General features: G+C 40.5%; 1 protein-coding gene across 6 annotated transcripts in view; it reads left to right on the top strand.

Annotated features, from left to right (window-relative positions):
• Positions 1–25,226, top strand: part of C2CD3 (C2 domain containing 3 centriole elongation regulator) — a 124,232-nt gene that overhangs the window by 758 nt on the left and 98,248 nt on the right. For 5 of the 6 annotated variants that reach the window (XM_070425610.1, XM_070425609.1, XM_070425608.1 and 2 more), the window contains exons 2-6: positions 1,457–1,726; positions 9,891–10,048; positions 16,237–16,460; positions 17,224–17,471; positions 24,936–25,068. In XM_070425610.1, the coding sequence (XP_070281711.1) occupies positions 9,893–10,048; positions 16,237–16,460; positions 17,224–17,471; positions 24,936–25,068 (761 nt within the window). In that variant the 5' untranslated portion in view covers positions 1,457–1,726; positions 9,891–9,892. Of the gene's footprint in view, positions 1–1,456; positions 1,727–9,890; positions 10,049–16,236; positions 16,461–17,223; positions 17,472–24,935; positions 25,069–25,226 lie in introns of those variants that run through there. The other variant, XM_070425612.1, reaches the window with a different exon arrangement.

Below are 25,226 nucleotides of genomic sequence, written 5' to 3'. Positions count from 1 at the left end.
GACGAAGCCTAAGTTGGGGAGGGGAGTATGTCAGTAATCCCAATAGGCAAGGGCCATTGCTTTATACGTTACTGAGTCCTCAAGAAGTAGCACAAAATAGGACTCAGTAAATATTAGTAGAATGAGGGGCTTCAGGCGGGAGTGGGGAGAGAGGAAGGAGTGGGAGTTACACGTGTGGTAGGTAGGGTGGGAGTGGGGATGAGGGCAGGAGGCTCTCTGAAGGATTTGAGATGATGGAAGAGTGTGTAGGTAGCAAGAGGTTATCATCAGGTTAGCGCCCTCGGAGAGACACAAGCTCGCCAGGAGAGTAGGAAAATGTTAGCTGCAGTGAGAACAGTCACCCTAAGAACCCAGGGCAGATCAGGAAACTGGAAATTGAATCTCTACACACAGGGCTGCCTCAAAAACAAACAAACAAAAATCAGGTGACTGCCTTTTTACATACCATGCAAAGAGATGATAGAAATAGTGATCATACATTAGGGGTGAGGACGGAAGCTGCAGGCTGGAAATGACTCTTACCCAACCGTGTACAGATATTTAAACAGTTTTGAGGCAGTGCCTTTCCTCCCAGGAATGATGAAGCATGGAAGTGGTCAGTTTTGCTGCTCCCTGTGTCAAACCAGTCAAGTTTATTTGGTTGATAGGAAAATCAAAATAGAAATAGCACAAGAATGCCCTACACGCTATACCATATACATATGTAGTAATGCTCATATATACACCTGTGTATAACTTTTATATTGAAACTAGTTATCCACAAAGATTATGGTGGATTTTTTTTCTTTTCTATAGAGAACAGAGAAGTTGTTCATTTCGGAAATCTGAAGAGGCATTTATATAGATATCTCATCTGAGAGGCTCCAGTGTATTTTCTTGTGAGGCCTACCCACTCCCCAAGGGAAAAGTCAGAGGAATAGAAAAGTGTGTGTGATGTAGGAATGGTTTCTTATATCTCTGAGTGTTGGTTAGAAACATTAAAGGAGAGTTTTATAGAAAGCTCTGAAAGCCAGTAAATATTACGAACCCAACTTTGTGCCAAAAAAATAGTGTAGAATCTGAAGAATAAAACCTCTGTACTCGTTAACTGTATGATATTGGGCAGGAAAGTAAACGTAGACAATTTAAGGTGGTCTTCATTAAGAATTGTGGACTTTGCAATAATCAAATCAACAGTACTTGGAAGAAAATTTTCAATTACTGAGATTTGCATGTCTTAACTTAGTATGTTCTTATAATAACCTGAATCAAACCCTAAATACTAATTTGTTACCAGGATGACTTAAGGGACCCAAATAGGCTATTCTGTGGCCTGGTTTGTTAGTTACTTCTCCTTTATTAGGATAGATAGGATAAGTCTGCTCTCTGTTTTTGTGTATTTTTATTCATAAAGCAGATTATATATTTTCTGTATTTAGTCTAAATCTTGACTTGTTATTCTTGAATTCCTCCACAGGTTTGAGTGACATTCCTCCATCTACAAGCCTACCACCTCTAGTTGAAGGCCAGCTACGCTGCTTTCTGAAACTTACTGTTAGTAAAGTCATATGGAAGATTGCAAAGCCTCCCTCTTGTGTACTTGTCCGAGTGAGATGGTGGGGAGAAACATCAGATGGAACCCTCTTTTGTCCCACGGACACATTGCAGACTGAACCAAAAGCTGTGAGAACAACTACACGTTATGCTGTTCGCTGTGGTCCAAAGCAATTTACCTCTTATCTAACAGGTATGCTTTTGTCTTATCATTTCACCTATGGACCTAACTAGAGGCCCGATGCATGAAGATTCGTGCAAGAATAGGCCTTCCTTCCCCTGGCTGCTGGCACCGCCTTTGCTCTGGCCTGGAGCCGCCTTCTGCCTTCGTACTGCCCAGAGGCCCGGAGCGACCAGGGCAGGGCAGAACACCTGCGCCGTCGCAAGTGTCCCGGCCCGGCCACCATCATCTTTGTTGCGTCAATTTGCATATTCCCTCCTTATTGGTTGTGGGCACCACCATCTTTTGTCTCGAAGTGACGGTCAATTTGCATATTCCATCTTTATTAGGTAGGATTAGCTAGGATAAGTATGTAGTAATGTTGTTAGCAATAGGCGTTACTATGTACCTAGTATCTATGGCATTGTTAATTATTGAGGACTCAAAGAGGTATTATACTGGCCATCGTACTGAGAGTATACTATGCGCCAGCAATTGATTCATGTTATTTCTAATTCTTAATAACCCTGCAAGATAGATATTTTATCTCTTTTATAGATGATGAAACTGAGGTTCAGAGATTAAATCAATACTCTCTAAGGTTACATAGTTGATGATGGCAAAACTAGGATTTGAACCCACTTCTGTCTGACACCAAAACTTTTCATCAAATCATGCTTCTTTAAGTAATAACTATAGTCTTTGCTCTGGGACTTACATTATGCTCAAAGAAAAAAAATATAGACATGAAATTTACTAACATTACAAGAGAATACATACTAAGTGCTAAATGAATGGTTTAGTGAATTAGTACTACAGGTTTTTAAAAATGGAAGGATCCCTTTATAAGAATTCAGAAGCCCAAATTTCTTCATTTCTTTTCAAGGAAAATATTCTAAATGTACTGTATTATTTTTCAATATTTAGGTCGGACTTTCACATAAACACATTTTTGGATCGTGAGGTTATTTATCAAATCAATCCAGTTTAAGTCAGTAAAAATCAAGCATTTATTGTGTAAACATTGTTGGGCTAAGAATACTGGAAAGCCAAAGGTGAATTAAACATTAAAGATTTAATTAAAGATCTGTCCTTAAGAAGCTTACATTCTATCAAGAAAACATCAAATGTAAAGAACAATAAAAATTCAGTAATTCAAAAAATATATATTGAATATTTATGTGTGCTACACATTGTGCTAGGCACTATGGGATTACAAATGTGAATAAAAGTATAATCAGAATAGTATCTAATTCTAACTAAATTCACAGAGTTTAGTTATAGTAGAAAGTGATAAGTGCTATTAAAGGATACCCATAGATATTCAGGTACTATAGACCTAAAACTTAAATCCGCAGTTGGTATTTTTATATAATTTTAACAAATGAAGAGTGATTAGAAATTCTTCAGTAAGACATAAAATATCTGTTTATATGATAATTAACAGGTCAGAGGCTTATTTGGGCATCCTGTGGTAAAATAAAGACTGCATTAGCCCTAGCCAGTCTGGCTTAGTGGATAGAGCATTGGTCTGTGGACTGAAGGGTCGCAGGTTTGATTCCAGTCAAGGTCACATACCTAGGTTGCAGGCTCAATCCCTGGCCCTGGTCCGGGCTCATAGGGGAGGCAACCAATCAATGTGTCTCTCTCACTTCAATGTTTCTCTCTCTGTGTCTCTCCCTCTCCCTTCCACTCTCTCTAAAAATCAATGGAAAAATATCCTCAGGTGAGGATAAACAACAATGAAAAAGAATGCATTAGACTTGGCATCTGAACTTTAGGTTGTTATCGGCTGTGGGATTTTGGGAAAGCCCCTTCCCATTTTTGACCCTCTTTTTCCTCATCTGTGAAATGAGATCAAATGGCTGCCCTTTCTATGAAAAAGCAGCCTGATTGAATGAGAAGAGCATGGGTTTTTAAGTCAGACAGTCTCGAATTTGAATTCTGGCTTTAGGATTGGATGCTAGGTGATGCTGGAAGGTTCCTTAAGATCTTGGAGCCTCAGTTTCTTATTAGTTATATGGGGATAATAGCACTTACCTAGAAGAAATTATTGTGAAGATTAAACAAAAAATTTTGTGTCATTACTGCTCCAGTACCTGGCACATATGAGTGTATGTGAGTCTTATAAAAATATAATGTCTTAAGTACATCATAGGGAATCTATGATAATAAAAACATAATATGCCAATTAGACCGGACATCCTTCCAAACGAAGTTGGTGCCAGAGGGAAGCCCCGGCCCCAGATGCCAGGGGAAGGAAGGCCTACTCTTGCATGATTTTCATGCATCGGGCCTCTAGTATAGTCAGTAACATTGTAATAACTATGTACAGTGCCAGGTGGCTAGGTGAAATATTGGGGGTTCCACTTTGTAAAGAATATGATTGTCTAACCACTATCTATGCAGTACACCTGAAACTCATAAAAAATAACATTGAATATGAACTGCAGTTGAGAAATAGATTTTTTTGAAAAAATACCATACCAACAAATACCAAAAAGGTTAAAAAGAGAGAGAGAGAGAATCTGAGTAGAAATCCAGAGGGGTGGGGGGGGGGGGGGGGGGGAAGAGAGAGAGAGAGAGAGAGAGAATCTGAGTAGAAATCCAAAACCGCAGGAAATTTGTATTTTATAGTCACTCTGGCTATTCTTCTTTATTTACTCCTCCAGCAAACTAGCTGCTGGAAAAAATAAAAATGAAGACCGGTTTTATTTTTTTAAAAGTGTGTGTGTATTGCCGAAACCGGTTTGGCTCAGTGGATAGAGCGTCGGCCTGCGGACTGAAAGGTCCCAGGTTCGATTCCGGTCAAGGGCATGTACCTGGGTTGCGGGCACATCCCCAGTGGGAGATGTGCAGGAGGCAGCTGATCGATGTCTCTCTCATCGATGTTTCTGACTCTCTATCTCTCTCCCTTCCTCTCTGTAAAAAATCAATAAAATATATTAAAAAAAAAAAAAAAAAAAAAAAAAAAAAAAAGTGTGTGTGTATTGTATGCATACATATATGAAGTCTTGGGCACTGTGGAGGATACAGAGATTTAATTTTATTTTGGGGGGAAGGGGAAATACAGAGATTTTAGATGTAGCCTCTAATCAAAAGGAACTTAAAGATTTGTTGAAAAAAAAACCAAAACTGACATATATGAAACAAAAGTGAGCAGTACCAAATAGTGTGTAATTAAATACTTGATTATCTGGTGCATACAATGAGTACTATATGAATATTCCAAGAAATTAATAAGGGCTAAACTATCATAAGCTACTAGGAAACCAGAATTCTACTTCTGTTCTACACCAACTTGCTGCTAGACTTTGAGCAAACCATTTCATCTTCCTGGGTCTTAATTTTCCCATTAATAAATTGAAGGGGTTAACCACCAAATGGGTCAATACTCAAATTTTATTATTCTAATTAGGAAAGAAGCCTTGGAGAAGGTTGCATTTGAATAGAAGACACATGAGATAAACCTTGTAAGTGATGGCCCAACTGTAAACACGAGTATATGTGTCTTAGAAAATGAAGCCCTGGCCGGTTGCTCAGTGGTTAGAACATTGGCCCATGTACCGAAGGGTCTGGGTTCAATTCTCAGTCAAGGGCAGGTACCTGCACTGCAGGCCCGATTCTGGCCTGGGCATGTGCAGGAGGCAACCAATTGATGTGTCTCTCTCACATCAATCTTTCTCTCTCTTTCTCTCTCTCTCTCTCTCTCTCTCTCTCTCCCTCCCCCCCCCCCACTCCCTCTCTTCCACTCTCTAAAAATCATTGGAAAAAATATCCTCAGGTAAGGATTAACCAAAAAAAAAAAAAGGATCTTACATTAAAGGACTTTTAAGAAATAAAGTCTTTTTTAAAAAAAAGAAAATGAAGACACAACATTGGTTTACATGAGTATGTGCTCTAACTGAAAACTTGGAGAAAGTATAACTATTTATTTTCTTTTCTTTTTTTTTTAACTTTTTTTTTAAAATATATTTTATTGATTTTCCACAGAGAGGAAGGGAGAGAGATAGAGAGCTAGAAACATCGATGAGAGAGAAACATCGATCAGCTGCCTCCTGCACATCTCCCACTGGGGATGTGCCCGCAACCCAGGTACATGCCCCCGACCGGACTCGAACCTGGGACCCTTCAGTCCGAAGGCCGACGCTTTATCCACTGAGCCAGACCGGTTTCGGCATATTTCTTTTTTTTTTAATCTGTGGTTTTATTGCTTTCAGAGAAGAAGGGAGAGAGAGAGAGAGAGAGATAGAAACATCAGTGTTGAGAGAGAATCATTGATTGGTTGCCTCCTGCACGTCCCACACTGGGGATCGAGTCCGCAACCCAGGCATGTGCCCATGACCAGAATCGAACCTGCACCCTTCAGTCCGCAGGCCGACGACGCTCTATCCACCGAGCCAAACCAGCTAGGGCTATAACTATTTCTTAAGATGTGTGATATTGCCGAAACCGGTTTGGCTCAGTGATAGAGCGTCGGCCTGCGGACTGAAAGGTCCCAGGTTCGATTCTGGTCAAGGGCATGTACTTGGGTTGCGGGCACATCCCCAGTAGGAGATGTGCAGGAGGCAGCTGATCGATGTTTCTCTCTCATCGATGTTTCTAACTCTCTATCTCTCTCCCTTCCTCTCTGTAAAAAATCAATAAAATATATTTAAAAAAAAAAAAAAAAAGATGTGTGATATTATTATTTTATGTACTCCTTTGTATGCATAGCTCATTTAAAAGAAAATAAGGTTCATAAAGTAAACCAATGAATATATTGTCTCATTAGCATAAAGCATGAATAGATCCATGTTGGAAAGAGGAAGGCAGTAAAATGGAGATTATACGAATTCCTCAGATAAAAATAATATAAAGGAACAAATGAAAATCTATAGCATTTTATAATTCAAGTCCATCATCTTATTTGATGTTAAAAATGACCCTGTGATGTAGGTAGGATTATTTGTTTTATTCATTTCTTTTTCTTTTTTGTTAATCTTCACCCAAGAATATTTTTTCCATTGATTTTTAGAGAGAAGGGAGGGAGAGAGAGAAATAAACATCATGTGAGAGACATTGACTGGTTGCCTCCCACATGCGCCCAACTGGGGCCAGGGATCAAGCCTACAACCAAGGTATGTGTCCTTGACCGGAACCACCACCCTCCAGTCTGTGAGCTGGTGCTCTAAACGAAGGGGTGGGGAATGTTTTTTCTGCCAAAGGCCATTTTGATATTTATAACATCATTCTAGAGCCATACTTATCAGCTTAAAAGTTAGCCTGCTATATTTGGCCAAACATTTAATAACTCATCCCTAATGCCTTGGAAGGGCCTGACCAAATGATTTCTCAGGCCTTAAATGGCCTGCAGGTCAGATATTTCCCACCCCCTGCTCTAACAATTGAGCAAACTAGCTAGGGTTATTTTACTCTTTTTTCTAAAAAATATATTTTTATTGATTTCAGAGAGGAATGGAGAGGGAAAGAGAGATAGAAACATCAATGATGAATCATTGATCGGCTGCCTCCTGCATGCCCCTACTGGGGATCAAGCCTGCAACCCAGGCATGTGCCTTGATGGGAATCAAACCCAGGACCCTTCAGTCTGCAGGTGGATGCTCTATCCACTGAGCCAAACCAGCTAGGGCTACTCATTTCTTTATATCTATCTTATTCTGAACAGAGGCATTTTGTTTTTGGTTTTGTTTTTAATTAGGGTTGGTATAAGGGTGACCTTGTGTAAGTCCCACTTCTAACTCTGAAACTCAAATTCATCACCTAGAAAGTGAGGCTAATACCCATTGTAATTATACGAGGCCTCACAATATGCATTCTAATACACTTCCAGTGTCTTTCTCTCATTCCTCCTACTGTATTTTCACATTCTTTAACAAAAAGTTCTTAAAGATTTAAAATGTAAAGGTCACCCTTACACCAACCCTAATTTCAGCGATGTCCTGAATCCAAGATCATTAATGTTTCTGTTGTGCCATAATGCCTCAGGAAATAGAGGGATTAGCAGTGGTTCTCAACTTTCTGGCCCTTTAAATATAGTTCCTCATGTTGTGACCCAACCATAAAATTATTTTCATTGCTACTTCATAACTGTAATGTTGCTACTGTTACGAATCGTAATGTAAATATCTGATATGCAGGGTGGTCTTAGGCAACCCCTGTGAAAGGGTGGTTCGACCGCCAAAGGGGTCTCGACCCACAGGTTGAGAACCCCTGGATTATAGGATTCTGAGATATGTCTCATACTCTTTTCTGACATCTTTCCTCCCTTATTCTTGTTCTCTTTATGGGAAATCGCAGCCCTGAAAATGTCTGAAGCATGTGAAGATTAGAGTAGAAATTGAAAATTGCAATAATTCACTCAGTCTCATCACTTGATTTTTGCCTCTCTTTAATCAGATAGGATTGAGTTAGTTGGTCTATGAAAGACAATGGGGGTGGGAAGAAAGCTGAACAATAAGGATTCTAATTTCACAGAATGTCTTATATGCTTTAATCCCCCTTTTCTATGTCTGAACCTTTCCTGCATATGGGGTCTCTGATTCTCTCATGTATCTGGGGTTCCCATACATGTGTAAATATTAAATTTGGTTATTTTCTCTTGCTAAAAAATATAAAAATAATAATATAAATAATTCCACAGGAAAAGTGAAGCATAGAAGTCAGAAATCTATTAAGAATTAATGTTTTTTCTCCCTAGAAGTGATGAATAATGAAGCAGCATGGTATAGTGTACTTTATATTTAGATCAAACTGAGTGTTAGTCCATTTTTGTGACCTACAGTTAGGTGAATTTAGGAGTGTTCATGACTTCTGTGAGCCTGTGTTATTCTCAAATGGGGATAGAAATACTGTATCATAAGTTGTTAAGAGAATTAATGAGACATGGAATAGCCTGTCTGTTAGTAAATAACCAAAAAATGTTTGTACGCTTCCCTTATTCTGCATATGCACATCATTTTATAGTCTTCAAAGCACTTTTACATTTATTAGCTCATGATTTGCAAATAACTTCCATAGGAAGGTAAGACAGGGAATGTGATATGATAGGTAATTTGCTTAAAGACCTATAACAGTCATTAAGAATCTACCATGTGAGAGGACCCTGGTGCTATGTTTTACTTGCAACATCCATCTCATATAGTCATGCTATATTATGATTCCTGTTTTACAGATAACTGGCTTACACAGAAGTAGTTTTTAATATTGGCACTATAACACAGTCACAGGTCTTCTAATTATAGTTCCTATGCTCTTTTCACTACGGTATTGAATCTATAGTGAAAATGAATCATTTTCTCAACTTTGGTAAACAAATATTCAGAAGTTATACTATCCTAAAAGAATCTTAGATTCCAAATGAATGCATTATATTTCTTCTGCTATAAATTATGACCATGACGGTATTAAGTTTGAGCAACTAACCGAAGAGTACAGTTAAGGAGTTTATTTTCATTCTGGTTAGTTCCAAATGCTCTCAGTATTTCAGTACTCCAGATACAATCAAGGAGTAAGCAATTCGATACTCCTGGGAGGCAGGGTCTAACACTTGCATTTATTTAAGAGAAGCCCTTTGTTTAGTTCAAAACTAGAAATGGTGAGAATAAAAGAACTAAGAGTTACTGCTTTTTATATTTCAAAAGCAAAGCCTGAGTTCTTGCCAAATAAGTTAAAAATACTCTTGTTAATGAAAATTTTTAATCAAATACTTGATATGCTAAATGTTTTTGTTCAATGTAATTCTTTTTTCTCCACGCAAGGTATTTTGTTATTGTTCTTCTCTAAAACTTTGTTCTGTTAATCATGGGTTCACTCTCCCTCCTACCCCAGAATGATATGATAAGTGCATGGTTTATCTGAAAATAAAATGATTTTTTAATGTAAAAAAATTTTTCTAGCCCTAACCGGTTTGGCTCAGTGGATAGAGCGTCAGCCTGCGGACTCAAGGGTCCCAGGTTCAATTCCGGTCAAGGGCACGTACCTTGGTTGCAGGCACATCCCCAGTGGGGAGTGTGCAGGAGGCAGCAGATCGATGTTTCTCTCTCATCGATATTTCTAACTCTCTATCCCTCTCCCTTCCTCTCTGTAAAAAATCAATAAAATATATTAAAAAAAATTTTTTTCTAATGTATACCTCTGTTCACTTCAAAAAATAAAAGTAAATGAAAGTATCTGTATTATAATTGTTTCTGATTAGATATGGCTGTGCTGGTGCTGGAAGTAATCACCAAACTTGATCATCTTCCAATTGGTAGAGTTCAGATCAATGGATTAGCCAAGCTTTCTCCAACCCATCATATCAATGGATTTTTCAACATTGTTTCACCAACATCTAAGAAACTTGGAGAACTCCAGGTAAAGATATTTTAGTTCTTTGTTGCATAGAATAAAAATTTGGGAGCACAAATAGGTGAGTCTGTTTGTAGGATAGGTAGGTACATGACTCCCATATACCATGTTAATTCCCACTTAACGCCTTTGTTCAGATTTTTACCCAAAGGTATATAACATACCTTTGTTTCCCACTTATTCTTGATATTTTTTTTCTATTGCTAGATATTCAAATTCACTAATCTTTTTTTAAATTCTTTATTTTTATTGTTTAAAGTATTACGTTAGTCTCCTTTTTTCCCCCATTGACCTCTCCCCAGCTACTCCCACCACCCAGCACATGCCCTCACCCCCTACTGTCTATGTCCATTGGTTATGCTCATATGCATGCATACAAGTCCTTTAGTTGGTCTCTTAACCTTCCACCCACCCACCCCCGCCTTCCCTCTTAGGTTGGATGGTCTGTTCGATGCTTCTATGACTCTGGCTCTATTTTTGTTCATCAGTTAATGTTGTTCAGTATATTCTACAAATGAGTGAGATCATGTGATATTTATCTTTCTCCAGCTGGCTTATTTCACTTAACATAATGCTCTCCAGGTCCATTCATGCTGTTACAAATGGTAAGAGTTCCTTCTTTTTTACAGGAGCATAGTATTCCATTGTGTAGCTGTACCACAGTTTTTTAATCCACTCATCTGCTGATGGGCACATAGGCTGTTTCCAAATCTTAGCTATGGTGAATTGTGCTGCTATGAACATAGGGGTGCATATATCCTTTCTGATTGGTGTTTCAGATTTCTTGGGATATATTCCTAGAAGTGGAATTACTGGGTCAAATGGGAGTTCCATTTTTAATTTTTTGAGGAAACGCCATACTGTTCTCCACAGTGGCTGCACCAGTCTGCATTCCCACCAGCAGTGCACAATGGTTCCTTTTTCTCCACATCCTCGCCAGCACTTGTTGTTTGCTGATTTGTTGATGATAGCCATTCTGACAGGTGTGAGGTGGTACCTCATTGTCGTTTCGATTTGCATCTCTTGGATGATTAGTGACTTTGAGCATGTTTTCATATGTCTCTTGGCCTTCTGTATGTCCTCTTTCGAAAAGTGTCTATTTAGGTCCTTTGCCATTTTTTGATTGTTTTGTTTATCTTCCTTTTGTTAAATTGTATGAGTTCCCTGTAAATTTTGTAGATTAAACCCATATCGGAGATAACATTGGTAAATATGTTCTCCCATGCAGTGGGCTTTCTTGTTGTTTTATTGATGGTTTCTTTTGCTCTGCCGAAGTTTTTTATATTGATGGAGTCCCATTTGTTTATTTTCTCCTTAGTTTCCATTGTCCTAGGAGCTGTATCGGTAAAGATATTGCTGTGACATATGTCTGCTATTTTGCTGCCTATGGATTCTTCTAAGATTTTTATGGATTCCCATCTTATGTTTAAGTCTTTTATCCATTTTGAGTTTATTTTTGTGTATGGTGTAAGTTGGTGGTCTAGTTTCATTTTTTTGCATGTATTGTCCAATTTTCCCAACACCATTTGTTGAAGAGACTGTGTTGACTCCATTGTATGCTCTTCCTCCTTTGTCAAATATTAATTGAGCATAATGGCTTGGGTCAAATTCTGGGTTCTCTGTTCTGTTCCATTTGTCTATATGGCTGTTCTTGTGCCAGTACCAGGCTGTTTTAAGAACAGAGGCTTTGTAATACAGCTTGATATCTGATATTGTGATCCCTCCAACTTTGTTCTTCTTTCTCAGGATTGCTGCAGCTATTCGGGGTCTTTTTTTATTCCATATGAACTTTTGGAGAGTTTGTTTTATGTCTGTGAAGTATGCCGTTGGTATTTTAATGGGGAGTGCATTGAATCTATAGATTGCTTTGGGCAGTATGGACATTTTAATGATGTTGATTCTACCAATCCATGAACACGGTATATTCTTCCATTTGTTTATGTCTTCCTCTATCTCTTTTTTCAATGTCCTGTAGTTTTCCGAGTACAGGTTTTTTACCTCCTTAGTTAAGTTTATTCCTAGGTATCTTAATTTTTTTGGTGTAATGGTAAATGGGATTGTTGTTTTAGTTTCTCTTTCTGTGAGTTCATTATTGGTGTATAAAAAAGCCATAGATTTCTGGGTGTTGATTTTGTATCCTGCTACATTGACAAATTCATTTATTAAGTCTAGTAGTTTTTTGATGGAGTCTTTGGAGTTGTCTGTGTACAATATCATGTCATCTGCAAATAATGACAGTTTTACTTCTTCTTTTCCAATTTGGATGCCTTTTATTTCTTCTTCTTGTCTGATCGCTATGGCTAATACTTCCAGTACTATGTTGAACAGGAGTGGTGAATGTGGGCATCCCTGTCTTGTTCTTAGGAGAAATGGGCTTAGTTTTTGCCCATTGAGTATGATGTTGGCTGTAGGTTTGTCATATAGGGCTTTTATTGTGTTGAGATATGCTCCCTCTATTCCCACTTTGCTGAGAGTTTTTATCAAGAAAGGGTATGGATTTTGTCAAATGTTTTTTCTGCATCAATTGGTATGATTATGTGATTTTTGTCTCTCAATTTTTTATGTGATGTGTCACACTTACTGATTTGTAGATATTGTACCAGCCTTGCATCCCCAGAAAAAAATGCTGGATCCGATTTACTAGAATGTTGTTACTGATCTTTTTTTGTACAGTGTCTAATCTGTTCTTAAACCCATCAATCACGTTTTTATTTCAGATACTGTTTTTCATCTCTTTAAAAGTTACATTTTTTTCCCTAGCTGGTTTGGCTCAATGGATAGCATCAGTCTGTGGACTGAAGGGTCCCAGGTCGATTCCAGCCAAGGGCACATGCCTGGGTTGCGGGCTGGATCCCCAGTAGGGGGCGTGCAGGAGGCAGCCAATCAATGATTCTCATCATTGATGTCTCTCTCTCTCCCTCTCCCTTCCTCTCTAAAATCAATAAAATATATATTTTTTAAAAAGTTACGTTTTTCAAATTTTATTTTTTTAAGTTTATCTTTTTTAAAAATAAGTTTTTATTTCTTAATTACAGTTGACATACAATATTATATTAGTTTCAGGTGCACAACTCAGTGATTAAACATTTATATAATTTAGGAAATGATCAACCCAGTAACAAATTTCACATATTAAATGTACAATTTATTTTTTGCTTTACATTCATATTTTCTTTTGCATCCTTGAGCATTAAGAGCATCTATATAATAGTTGTTTCAAGATCCTATTTATTACTTTTACTGTCTCTGTCATTTGTTTGTTTTAATTGATTTCAGTGTTCTTGAGATGGTAGGGCTCTTCCTGCTTCTTGTAATTTTTGATTGCATACTGGACATTGTGAATTTACATGTCCTGTACTTGATTTTTTTTTCCTTTAAGGAGTATTGGACTCTGGCAGGTAGTTCAGTTACTTCCCAGTATTAAATATATTCGTTTTCATATTTAAAAAGCTACTGAGGTCCCAGTTATGAAAAAAATTAGAAACAGACAGGGAAATTGGAATGTTGACTTAATTTTTGACAATATTAAAAATATTATTAATGCTTTATATGTGCTAATGATAACATGTTTATGTTCTGGAAAGGGAAAGAATCCTCATATTATTACTAATGTATTTACAGAAGAAATGGTATGAAATCTAGGACTTGTGTCACAATATCCCAATGGTGTAAATGAAATGTGATTAGTCATGTGTTGATAATTATTGAAACTGAATAATGAATACCTGAGTTCATTTTACCAATTATTTCTAATTTTGTGTTTTAAATTTTTCTTAATAAAAACACTTTTCATATTAAAAATTTTTTTTAGAATGGCCCTTTGAGTATAACACAATGGATGAAAACTAACTTACACCAAGGTATAAACATTGTGACATTTCAGAATATTAAAAATAAGACAATCCAATAAGCTTCCAGAGAAAGGGAGAGTCACATACAAAGAATTGGGAAGTAGTATTGCTTCAGGCTTCTGAATAGAAATATTAGGAATAGGAGTCAGAAGACAATTCAGTAATACCTTTAGAATGTTGAATAAACATAGACTAGCCTGGCTGGTGTGGTTCAGTGGTTGAGCATAGAGCTGTGAAACAGGAGGTCATGGTTTGATTCCCAGTCAGGCACAGGCCCAGGTTTGAGGCTCAATCCCCAGTGGGGGGTGTGCAGGAGGCAGCCGATCAATGATTCTCTCTCATCATTGATGTTTCTGTCTCTCTCTCCCTCTCTTCCTCTATGAAATCAATAAAAAATATATATTTTAAAAAGCTTTTTATCTTAATAATTTTGTGTCAGAAATACCACTTATTTTATTTTTAAAAAACAAATCCTGCTTAAATTTCAATACATTTCTGTTTATTCCATTTTCATCATGCATCTTTTCTACATACTGATTATGCTTCTGTAATTTCTTTCAGAAATGCTAACTTTTGATAGTCTCTTTTTGTTTGCTTTATTTCATCATTAGGAGTATTCTCTTCCATAAAGAAAATGCCTTCTTCCATTTCTTTTGAAAATTATAGGTCTCTAGTTCTCTCTTTTATGAATACTAGTACAAGAAATATTTCACTTTCCTCTTGATCCTCCTGTAAGAAAGACAGCAGCCTACATAACACAGAGACATTTCGGCAATATTACAAACAATTCCATTAATTTGACAATTTATATAAAATAAATCAATTCTTTGAAAACCACACTACCAGAAATCACTCAAAATGAAATACATAACTTGCATAGACCTCTAAACTATTAAATAAATTGAATTTGTAGTTTAAAACCTTCAAAAAAAGAAATCTGGCTTAGGGAAAAAGCAAAACTCAGTGGTGGGCCAGCCAGCAGGTCAATGTTAAGGCCAGGGACACAACAATTTTTCTCAGTGTTTCCTTTGTTTCTAGAATACATTTTCAGTCTTTTGGCAAGTGATGAATTGCAAGGGAACACTTGCTGGCATTCACATTTGGGCAGCCAGGATTTTATGTGATGCTATTACAATGATCACTGTGCAGGGTATTTGTCCCACTGCATTCCTGTCTGTTGTTTTTGTAGATTGATGATGAATAGATTTAAAAGACTATGATATTTGATTCATGAACAGAATTCTCATTAAGACCCAAGTATGTTTTATTGAGTCTGTGCCTTAGCAGTTTCTCTGCCCAGATCATTTCACTGACCTTCCCAGAGACATCTTAAAGCATCTAACTGCAATCTTTCATTTTTGTTTGATTCTCTTTGGCTGCTTAAATAATTCCTGCTGCTTTTTTTGTTATTGTAACTGAACCTTCAATACAGCTATTCTTTTCTTTTGGAGTATATTCAACTTTCTTGTGTAGAGTTGTGCTCTAGAATCTATTTTATTTTCTATTCCTCATTAGGCTTTTCTCCATTAGCTTTTCAGATGACTGGAGAACCTTTTAATGGGGAACCTGAACTCACAGGAATGAGATGATAAAGGAAATTTCAAGTGATTACTTTTTGTCTAAGTGTTTCTCCCTCCTCACCCTGCCTTATTCCCAGCATAGAACGAGGGCCTTATTTTTCTCTAACAATGACGACATGGGAGATAATGTCACTCTTCTATTGTTCAGTTTATTAGTCATTAGGCATACTAGACTTGTACACCGTGTACTATGCTAATTAGTCCACAGAAAAAGAATATGACAGTCCATGCCTTCAAGGATTTCATAATCAGGATGAAAAATAAGCTACAAGTTACAAATACCTCCTCTAAGCCTCTCTTGGTTCTTTGTAATCTTCAAATTAGGGTAATATACTTTTCTGACAGTGTTATATGAGCTTTTCTGTGTGAGGAACTTAGCACAGCTTCTGTTTTATAGTAAAGTGTTCAATAAGAGATGGTTATATGTATGGATACAGAGTAAGCAGAAACATGAAGAAGGGAGTGGCTATGACATCTCTTCTTGGATACAAATAAGTTTACACAGAAAAAGTAATACTGACGAAATTGCACATACAAAGGCATAAGGGAATGAATATAAGGTACATTTAGAGAACCCTAAGTAATTGGTTTACCTACAAGAGAGGGTTGGAGGAGGGAAGAACAGTGAGAGATGAGGCTTCTGAGGTAGGCAGGAATAACTCGGTCCTATAAGGAATGGGGGACGTTAATTTATAGTAAGCAAGGAGTCTCAAAATTAGTCAATACTAAAGACAAGTTCTCGTATATTACATGTCTCTTTCAGGTCTCACTTGCCCTGGAGCCTCTGTCAGAAACTTATGACAGCTACAACCCTCTTCTTACCACTGACATGACAGAAAGTGTACTTTTATCTGAGGAGGGAGTCAGAGAATATACTGAACCCAGCAATACCCAGTTTCTGGTTCCATCAAGACCTCACAGGATATCTACCACAAAAATTAATGGAAAAGAATTAACAGCCAATAGTAGTAGATCAACCACTCCAAGGTAATTACCACACCTAATACCAATCAGTCTGTCAGCTAATTCCCACTGCACTCATAATTTCTGTCTTTCATTTTGTGATTGGGTAAAAGACTAAAGGTAGTCACTCATTTAGCAAATAGTGACTTGTCCAGTACCAATTACTGGGCATCGGAATTAATAAGACATACAAAACAGTCATGGGGTTGGAAAATACTGTATAGGAAGTATAGTCAATAATATTATAATAACAATAACATGATGCCAGGTAGGTACTAAAATTATTGGGGGGATCACTTTGTAAGTTATATAATGTTTAATCACTGTGCTATACACCTGAAACTAATATAAAATATTGAAAGACAACTGACATTGAAAAATAAAATAATAAGACATAATTCCTGTTTTTGAGGTCTGCTTACAGTCTAGTAGGAAGGCCAACATTCAGGTAAATAAGTATGACTAAGTCATGTGCAGATGACATGAGATGTCCATGAGGAAAGAGGGAAAGGCAGTATTTTGTGAAACAGAATAGAGTAAGAGGAATAGCTTTTGATTTTAAATAATATTGAAGCATTTGCTTTGTGTCAGGCCCAGCACTTTAGCCACAACCACACAGAAGTAGGCAAGGCATCTATTACTTACTTCATTTGGGACATGAAAAACAGATTATAAAATCTAAGCGACACTGCTACTGCTATAAACTACTGATCCACTTTCTGTCTCTGACAAAGTGGAATGTTACCATATGGAGAATAAACTGCTGATGTTTTTTATTTTAAAACAGGGGAAAGGACCACTTGTACTTTGCAGAGAACTCTGATAGAATAAAAGACTCTTTTTTTGGACTACAGCACCATCTTAATTCAGGGCAGAGCTTAGAGTCTATGCCTCTGAAAGGCAAAGCCCCACAGAAACAGATGTCTCTTCTCAACAGTTCTGAATTGCAGCCTCAAATTAGGACAGTTGCCAAGAGTCACAGTGACTCTTGCATTCTTTCTTCAAACAATCCCCCTACTAAGGACCTTCTTTCGGGTATGTATATGTTGTGAACTGAGACTAAACTATATTTATTGGGATTACGCTGCTTGTTAGCCAGCCTACAAAGAGAACCAAAACTTCTGTTTGAACTAAATAGGCAAATAAAAGAACCCAGAATTTCTCACCGCTTAAAGGCAGCTCTATTAAACCATTAAGTTACTTCTAAATACTAGGTGCTTATAATTGTAGGTTTAGGAAAGAAACCTAGTGAAGGGGGAAATCCTTTATCATAGAAAAATATTAGTTCTTATTTGTTCTGAAGTAATTCAAGGCAAATAAGGTTTTGTCTCAATACCAGCATTTACTTGTATGACTGTGCAGAGGCTGGTACTAAATCTGTTTCACATTCTGAAAACTGGTCTCAGAGGGGAACATTCAGTGCACAGCAACTGCTGATCTTAAGCCTGGGAATTAAATATGACTTGCAGGCAAACAGAAGTAGAAAGGAGTCACTTTACCTATGTAAGGGCTTAGACTGAAATAAAAAAGCAAATAGGAACTGGATCAGGTTATCTCAAGTTAGGGATTGGTATTTTAAAGGAAATGAGGTAACTTACATTACACTGTTATGGTCCATTATATATCTCTGTGACATTGAGAGCACGACAGGAATTTATTTCCATCCTCACAAGTAAAATTTCCAAAGTAGAAAGTCTCCAGCATTAGCAGAAAAATCTTTGAAATAACTGTTTGGGTACATAATTTACATTAGTAAGGGTACTTTTTTCATGAAAAAATTTTGTTTATATTTGTAAAATTGAAATGTCTTTGCTCCCCTATTTTTAAAAATATACTCTGATTATAATCTACTAGAGGCCCAGTGCACGAAATTCATGCACTGGGGGTGGGGGTCCCTCAGCCCAGCTTGCCCCCTCTCACAGTCCGGGAGCCCTCAGGGGATGTCCTAAGCCACAGTCTGGCCGTGGAGGCTCGGAGCAGGAGCCGTGTGTGTGTGTGTGTGTGTGTGTGTGTGTGTCCGTGTGTCCGTGTCCGCTGTGGGGGGAAGAGGTGAGGGCGGCGTGGCCAGGCCGGGCCCTGAGTAGTACCACCGCTGCTGCCACTGTCATTAGTGTCTGGGATGCAGGCATGGGTTAAAAAGACTGAACCACACCCCAGGCCTCTCTGACCCTGAGTTTGTTCATTTGGGAGTTGAAGCAGGAGGGGCTGGGCCCCGCATTCTAGGCCCTTCATGAAGACATCTTTTTTGCCCTCAGTCGTCTTCCCCTTTCCAGGCCTGAGGACAGTAGTGTTCTTCTTACCTTTTTTTTTTTTTTTTTTAAGAAGGTGGAGATTTCTAAAAAAGACAAAATTACAGAGACAGAAAGCAGACCTGTGGTTGCCTGGGGCTGGGGTGGGGTTGACTGCAGATGGGCAAACAGCGTGATGGAAGCTTGAAAACAGTTTGTGTTGGTGGTTGAGCTGCTGTGGAAATTCACCCATCAAGCAGTATGCCTGCTGTGGGTGAGTTGTATGGCATGTAAGTGCCTCTTCGAAAAAGCTCTGTAAAGGCATACATCTAAAAGGGAACCCTCTTAAAACCACAGTTGGTGAGGGATTACCACCTTGTAGGAACTTAATAAAACGTGTTCAGTCAATGGTTGTGAACTTGAAGAAGCGTGGAGAGGGTGCTGAATTGGAAGCCTTTATGTGACCTGGGCAGGTCTAAGCTCTGTCTGGGTCTGTTTCCCCATCTGTGACATCCCGAGTTGATGCCCTCAGAGGGGTGAGAGGTGCCAAGGATGGCCCCTGCAGTGGCTGCCCTGCCCAGCGCTCTGTGCTGCAGACCCTCGGGCTGTCCCAGGGCCGCTGTGCCTTCGCCTTTGCCACAAAGCACCTCTGCCTTCCTGCCTTTGTGCGGAGGACTTCCTCCCGCCAGCTCCTGGAGCAAACACACAGCCAGGAACAATTGGAAAATCCGGATTGGCCTGGCCTCGTTTCCCCCCATCCCTGGCTCCTTTCCTTGACCGGGACCAGAGAAGCAACCAGGAGACTTCCCCGGAGAAAACCCCTCAGACCAAGGGGCCCAAGCACCTCCTGGGCACTGGTACACGTGGCAGCCTAGGCTTTCCTCTCCCCTTACAGCCCTGACAGGTGATCTCAGCTGCATAGGCTTGGAGCAGGCACCGTGTGTGTGTGTGTGTGTGTGTGTGTGTGTGTCCGTCCGCTGGGGGCTTGCCCCCAGCCACATCAGAGGCTCGGAGCAGGCGCCCCTCTGTTGTTCTCTCAGGCTCGGGGCCAAGCCTAGCCCCTCCTCCTGAGCTGGTTGTGACCTATACGGAGTCTCGACCTCATTTGCATATTACTGCTTTATAGATTAACTAGAGGCCCGGTGCACAAAAATTTGTGCACTCAGGGGGCGTCCCTCAGCCCAGCCTGTGCCCTCTTGCAGTCTGGGACCCCTCGGAGGATGTCCACCTGCTGGTTTAGGCCCGTTCCCTGGGGGGATCGGGCCCAAGCTGGCAGTCAGACATCCCTCTGGCAGCCCGGCAGCCCTCGGGGGATGTCCACTTGCCAGCAGGGAGCAGACCTAAGCTGCAGTCAGACATCCTTAGTGCTGCTGAGAAGGCAAGAGAGGCTCCCGCCACCACCACTGTGCTGGCAGCCATCAGCCTGGCTTGTGGCTGAGCAGAGCTCCCCCTGTGGGAGCGTACTGACCACCATGGGGCAGCTCCTGCATTGAGCATCTGCCCCCTGGTGTTCAGTGTGCGTGATAGTGACCAGTCATTCCCAGTCATTCTGCTGTTAGGGTCAATTTGCATATTACCCTTTTATTATATAGAATAGAGGCCTGGTGCACGGGTGGGGGCTGACTGGTTTGCCCTGAAGGTGTCCTGGATCAGGGTGGGGGTCCCGCTGGAGTGCCTGGCCCCTGGGTGAGTTGCTGATAGCTGTTTGCAGGCTGGTCACACCCCCTTCAGGGTAGGGGTCCCGCTGGAGTGCCTGGCCCCCTGGTTGAGGGGCTGAGGGCCGTTTTCAGGCTGCCCGAACCCCCTTCAGGGTGGGGGTCCCCACTGGGGTGCCTGGCCAACCTCTGTGAGGGGCTGAGGGCCGTTTTCAGGCTGCCCAAACCCCCTTCAGGGTGGGGGTCCCCACTGGGGTGCCTGGCCAGCCTGTGTGAGGGGCTGAGGGCTGTTTTCAGGCTGCCCACACCCCCTTCAGGGTGGGGGTCCCCACTGGGGTTCCTGGCCATCCTGGGTGAGGGGCTGATGGCTGTTTTCAGACTGACCAAGCCCCTGGGCAGCCAAAGCTCCCAGCCTTTCCTTTTTTTGTTTTTGTTTTTTTATTTGTTCCAGCTCCGTGGCCATGGCGGCTGGAAGCAGGTATCTGGGGTTTATTTACCTTCTATAATTGAAATTTTGTTGCCTTGAGAGGATTGAGCAGCCGGCCGGGAAGCTTGGCTTCTTCCATGGCCAGGGCAACCAAGCCTCCTGCTCGTTGCAGCTCCGTGGCTGCCGGCCGCCATCGTGGTTGGGTTAATTTGCATATAGTCTCTCTGATTGGCTAGTGGGCGTGGCTTAAGGCATAGCGAAGGTATGGTTAATTTGCATGTTTGTATTTTATTAGATTAGACTAGAGGCTCGGTGCACAAAAATTTGTGCACTCGGCGGGGGGGGTCCCTCAGCCCGGCCTGTGCCCTCTCTCAGTCTGGGACCCCTCGGGGGATGACCACCTGCTGGCTTAGGCCCGCTCCCCGCGGGGATGGGGCCTAAGATGGCAATCAGACATCCCTCTGGCAGTCCGGCAGCCCTCGGGGGATGTCCACTTGCCAGCGGGAAGCAGGCCTAAACTGCAGTCGGACATCCTTAGCGCTGCTGAGGAGGCAGGAGAGGCTCCCACCACCACCGCTGTACTGGCAGCCATCAGCCTGGCTTGTGGCTGAGCAGAGCTCCTCCCATGTGAGAGCGCCCTGACCACCAGAGGGCAGCTTCTGCATTGAGCGTCTGCCCCCTGGTAGTCAGTGTATGTCATAGTGACCAGTCATTCCCAGTCCTTCTGCTGTTAGGGGCAGTTTGCATATTACCCTGTTACTATATAGGATAGTGGCCTGGTGCACAGGTGGGGGCCAGCTGGTTTGCCCTGAAGGGTGTCCCAGATCAGGGTGGGGGTCCCGCTTGGGTGCCTGGCCAGCCTGGCTGAGGGGCTGATGGCTGTTTGCAGCTGGTCACACCCCCTTCAGGGTGGGGGTCCCCACTGGGGTGCCTGGCCAGTCTGGGTGAGGGGCTGAGGGCCGATTTCAGGCTGGCGGGTGACTGAAACTCCCAACCTCTCCTTTTTTTCTTTTTTCTTTTTTTATTCTGGGATTTATTTACCTTCTATGGCTGTCACTGGAGCTGAGAGCCGAATTTAGCTCTGAGGCTCGGCTCCAGCTCCGAGACCTCGGTTTGTTTAGCTTCTATAATTAAAACACTGTTGTAACTCCAGCTCTGAGGCCCAGCTGGCTGAAAGCAGGTTTCTGGGGTTTGTTTAGCTTCTATAATTTGCAACATTGTTTCTTAGACTGCAGCCCAGAGGCCGGCAGCGGCAGGTGGGGAACCTTGGCTTCCTCCATCACTGGAGCAAGCAAGCCTCCTGTTTGCTTCAGCTGCCTGGCTGCCGGCCGCCATCTTGGTTGGCAGTTAATTTGCATATCACCCTGATTAGCCCATGGGAAGCGTGTCGGAGGTACGGTTAATTACCATGTTTGTCTATTATTAGATAGGACTAGAGGCCTGTTGCTCACAGAGATTCGTGCAATAGGCCTTCCTTTCCCCTGGCTGCTGACACCGGTTTGCCTCCGGCACCTGGGGCCCAGGCCTTCACTCTGGCCGGAGCCGGCCCCGGAAACGTCAGGCTTCGCTGACCCCGGAAACATCAGGCCTCGCTGCTCCACTGGCCCCAGAAACGTCAGGCCTCGCTGCTCTGCCGGCCTGGGGCCATGAGGACTTGCTGCTCTGCTGGTCCCGGGGCCGTGAGGCCTCGCTGCTCCACCGGCCCCGGGCCATCAGGCTTCACTCCACCACTTGGAGCCTACGTATGCAAATTAACTGCCATCTTTGTTGGTTAATTTGCATATTGTGCTGATGAGCCAATGGGAGGCACAGCGAAGGTATGGTCAATTACCATGTTTGTCTATTATTAGATAGGATTTTAGTCTTTAATGCAACCTAGGCTATACTAATAAGAAAGAAAATGGTCCCACCGTACTTAGCACTTGTCAACTTATACCTAGAATATTTTGTGTAGGCCTGGACACCAGATTTTGAGAAAGATATTTGTCCATTCATTAAACAGTTATTTTTCAGTACCTATTCAGTGTCTCACATTCTCGTAGGTGTCAGGGATACAGCAATGGTAAATTAAAAACAAAACAAAAACACACAAACTCCTGCTTTATGGATCTTATATTCTAGATGGGAAGACCAATAATAAACTAGATAAATAAGCACATAGTGTTAGATGGTAATAATAGCAATGGAAAAATATGAAGCAAGTAAGGTGTGAGGAGAGGGTGTTAGTTTCACATAGTTTGACAAAGGTAGGCCTCATTCAGAAGGTAACAGAGTAAAGCTCTAAAGAAGATGAGTTCCTTCTAATAAGAATAAGTAGGTCATTGGGGGGAAAGGAGACTTATATAATGCTTTAAAAACTAAAGAATTTAAGTTAAAAACAAAAAAAGAGTAAGTAGTCTGTTGAAGGGACCACTGAGAGATATTTAGCCTTGAGAAAGCAGTTACCATTTACTGAGCTAGTATCATTTGCTAGCTACTGTACCATGTGCCTTATACACGTAATTTTTTTAAAACCAAGTTAGGTAGGGACTTTTATCTCCATTTTAAAATGAAAACACAGGCTTAGCGTTAGGGAGGTCCTGCCAGGTCAAAGAGGGCAGCTGTTCCTCAGCTCTAGTTCATCGTCTTAGAAGACTCTAAGGCAGTGGTTCTCAACCTTCTGGCCCTTTAAATACAGTTCCTCATGTTGTAACCCAACCATAAAATTATTTTTGTTGCTACTTCATAGCTGTAATGTTGCTACTGTTATGAATCGTAATATAAATATCTGATATGCAGGATGGTCTTAGGCGACCCCTGTGAAAGGGTCGTTCGACCGCCAAAGGGATCGCGACCCACAGGTTGAGAACCACTGAGGTAGAGGCAATATCCACCACCCACAGGTTGACTGACTTGGAATCATAATGACCTCCAAAATCCCATTAGAGCAATACCTCAATGAGCGTGTGAATCACTGGGAGAAAGTATGTGTACACAGGAACTGGGGAATCTTGATGGGGTTGAGGGTAGAGGGCATCTTAGGATTCTGCCTACTTTGATGAGTGATCTTTATTTTTTTTAAGCTTAGTTGTATTTTCACTAAATTACACATTGAACATGATATTTTGGGGTTTGTGTTTGCATTTTTGTGTTTTTTTAGTTTCTAAGCTATATTTTGAATTCTTTTTACTAACAAATATTAGATGTTTATAAATCTGTTTAGCTTGTTGTTTTTTTCCTCATAGCCTGTCTATTATATCTTCTTTATTTATAGAAGCTATAAAACTCTAGACTAATATGATGGTGTCTAGCCTCATTCCCTCTAAATAATTGTGGAAACTCAAGAAAATAATACCTCCCAGTATTCCTTAGAATAATGCCACTGGTCCTAAGAACTAAAGTGGAGTCACATATAGTATAGTGGTTAAAATCAGAGGGTAGGGAGTCATCCTGGTTCTATATACATCCACTGCATGCATAACAGGCAAATTACTTATCCTCTGCACCTCATTTTTTTCCATCTGGAAAATGAAGGAAATAGTAGTATCTATCTTAGAGGATTGTTGGGAGGATTGAGTGAGTTAGCACAGGATAAGGGTTCAATAAATGTTATCTGCTATTCTTATTGTTATTGTTATTGTTATTTAGGGATGGGGTAAATTTTACCTATCTGAAAGTCTGAAGGCTTATCCTGACTTTTCTGTTAACCTGCTGTATGATCTTAGAAAAGTTATGGACATTTATTGGCATTCTTTGTCCATAAAAACATAAATTTTGTTGGAATAGGTTGTCACTATGGCTCCTGAAATTTAGATGGTATAGTTGTGTTTTTTGGATAAGAATGACATTAAAACTATTGGGGATAATAGAATTCAATAAGGTATCTCATACAAAAATAATATATACACATTACTAACCTTACTATGTACAAACACCAGTTGAACGAGTCAATAATGACTCCTATAAAGAAGTCAGGTCTCTTCAGAAGAGAGACTTCATTCACTGCTCTAATACCAGCATCTAAAGCAGTTCACATATTTGTTGTGAAATGAATGTTCTCAAGGAATTCCCACGCTAGTGGGGAAGGCAGACAAGTAAGCCATTACGGTGCACTGTGATAAGTCTTGTGATAGAAGCAAAGATGCTAAAGATTACAAGTATTTCTGCTGGATTGTAGATTTTTTTTGTGTTCTACTTTTGCCCTCCTCAGCTCTGTTGGAACAAGGAAATAAACTACGTAATGCCATGGTGGTTTCTGCAATGAAATCAAGCCCAGATACTAGCATGTTGTTGGATGAAGTTCATTCTCCTGTGAAGGAAGATTTTCTTAAAGCATCAACACAGTAAGCTATAAAATAAACATGAACCCCAACAGTTTATTTTTTGATAGTTGTTAACGTGTGTTTTGTCAAATTATGGACTAAATAATTTTGGAAGTATTCAGCAAACAATTCTTAAAGTGGTGGAAAGAAGCGTAAACTAGAAGTTAAGATAATCAAAA

The sequence above is a fragment of the Myotis yumanensis genome, unplaced genomic scaffold (genome assembly GCF_028538775.1).
Source record: "Myotis yumanensis isolate MYYU_CA2020_CCGP unplaced genomic scaffold, mMyoYum1.0.hap1 SCAF_10, whole genome shotgun sequence".
Taxonomy (NCBI): Eukaryota; Metazoa; Chordata; class Mammalia; order Chiroptera; family Vespertilionidae; genus Myotis; species Myotis yumanensis.
The sequence above is the reverse complement of the archived record's forward strand: the minus strand, read 5'-3'. Positions and strand labels throughout refer to the sequence as shown.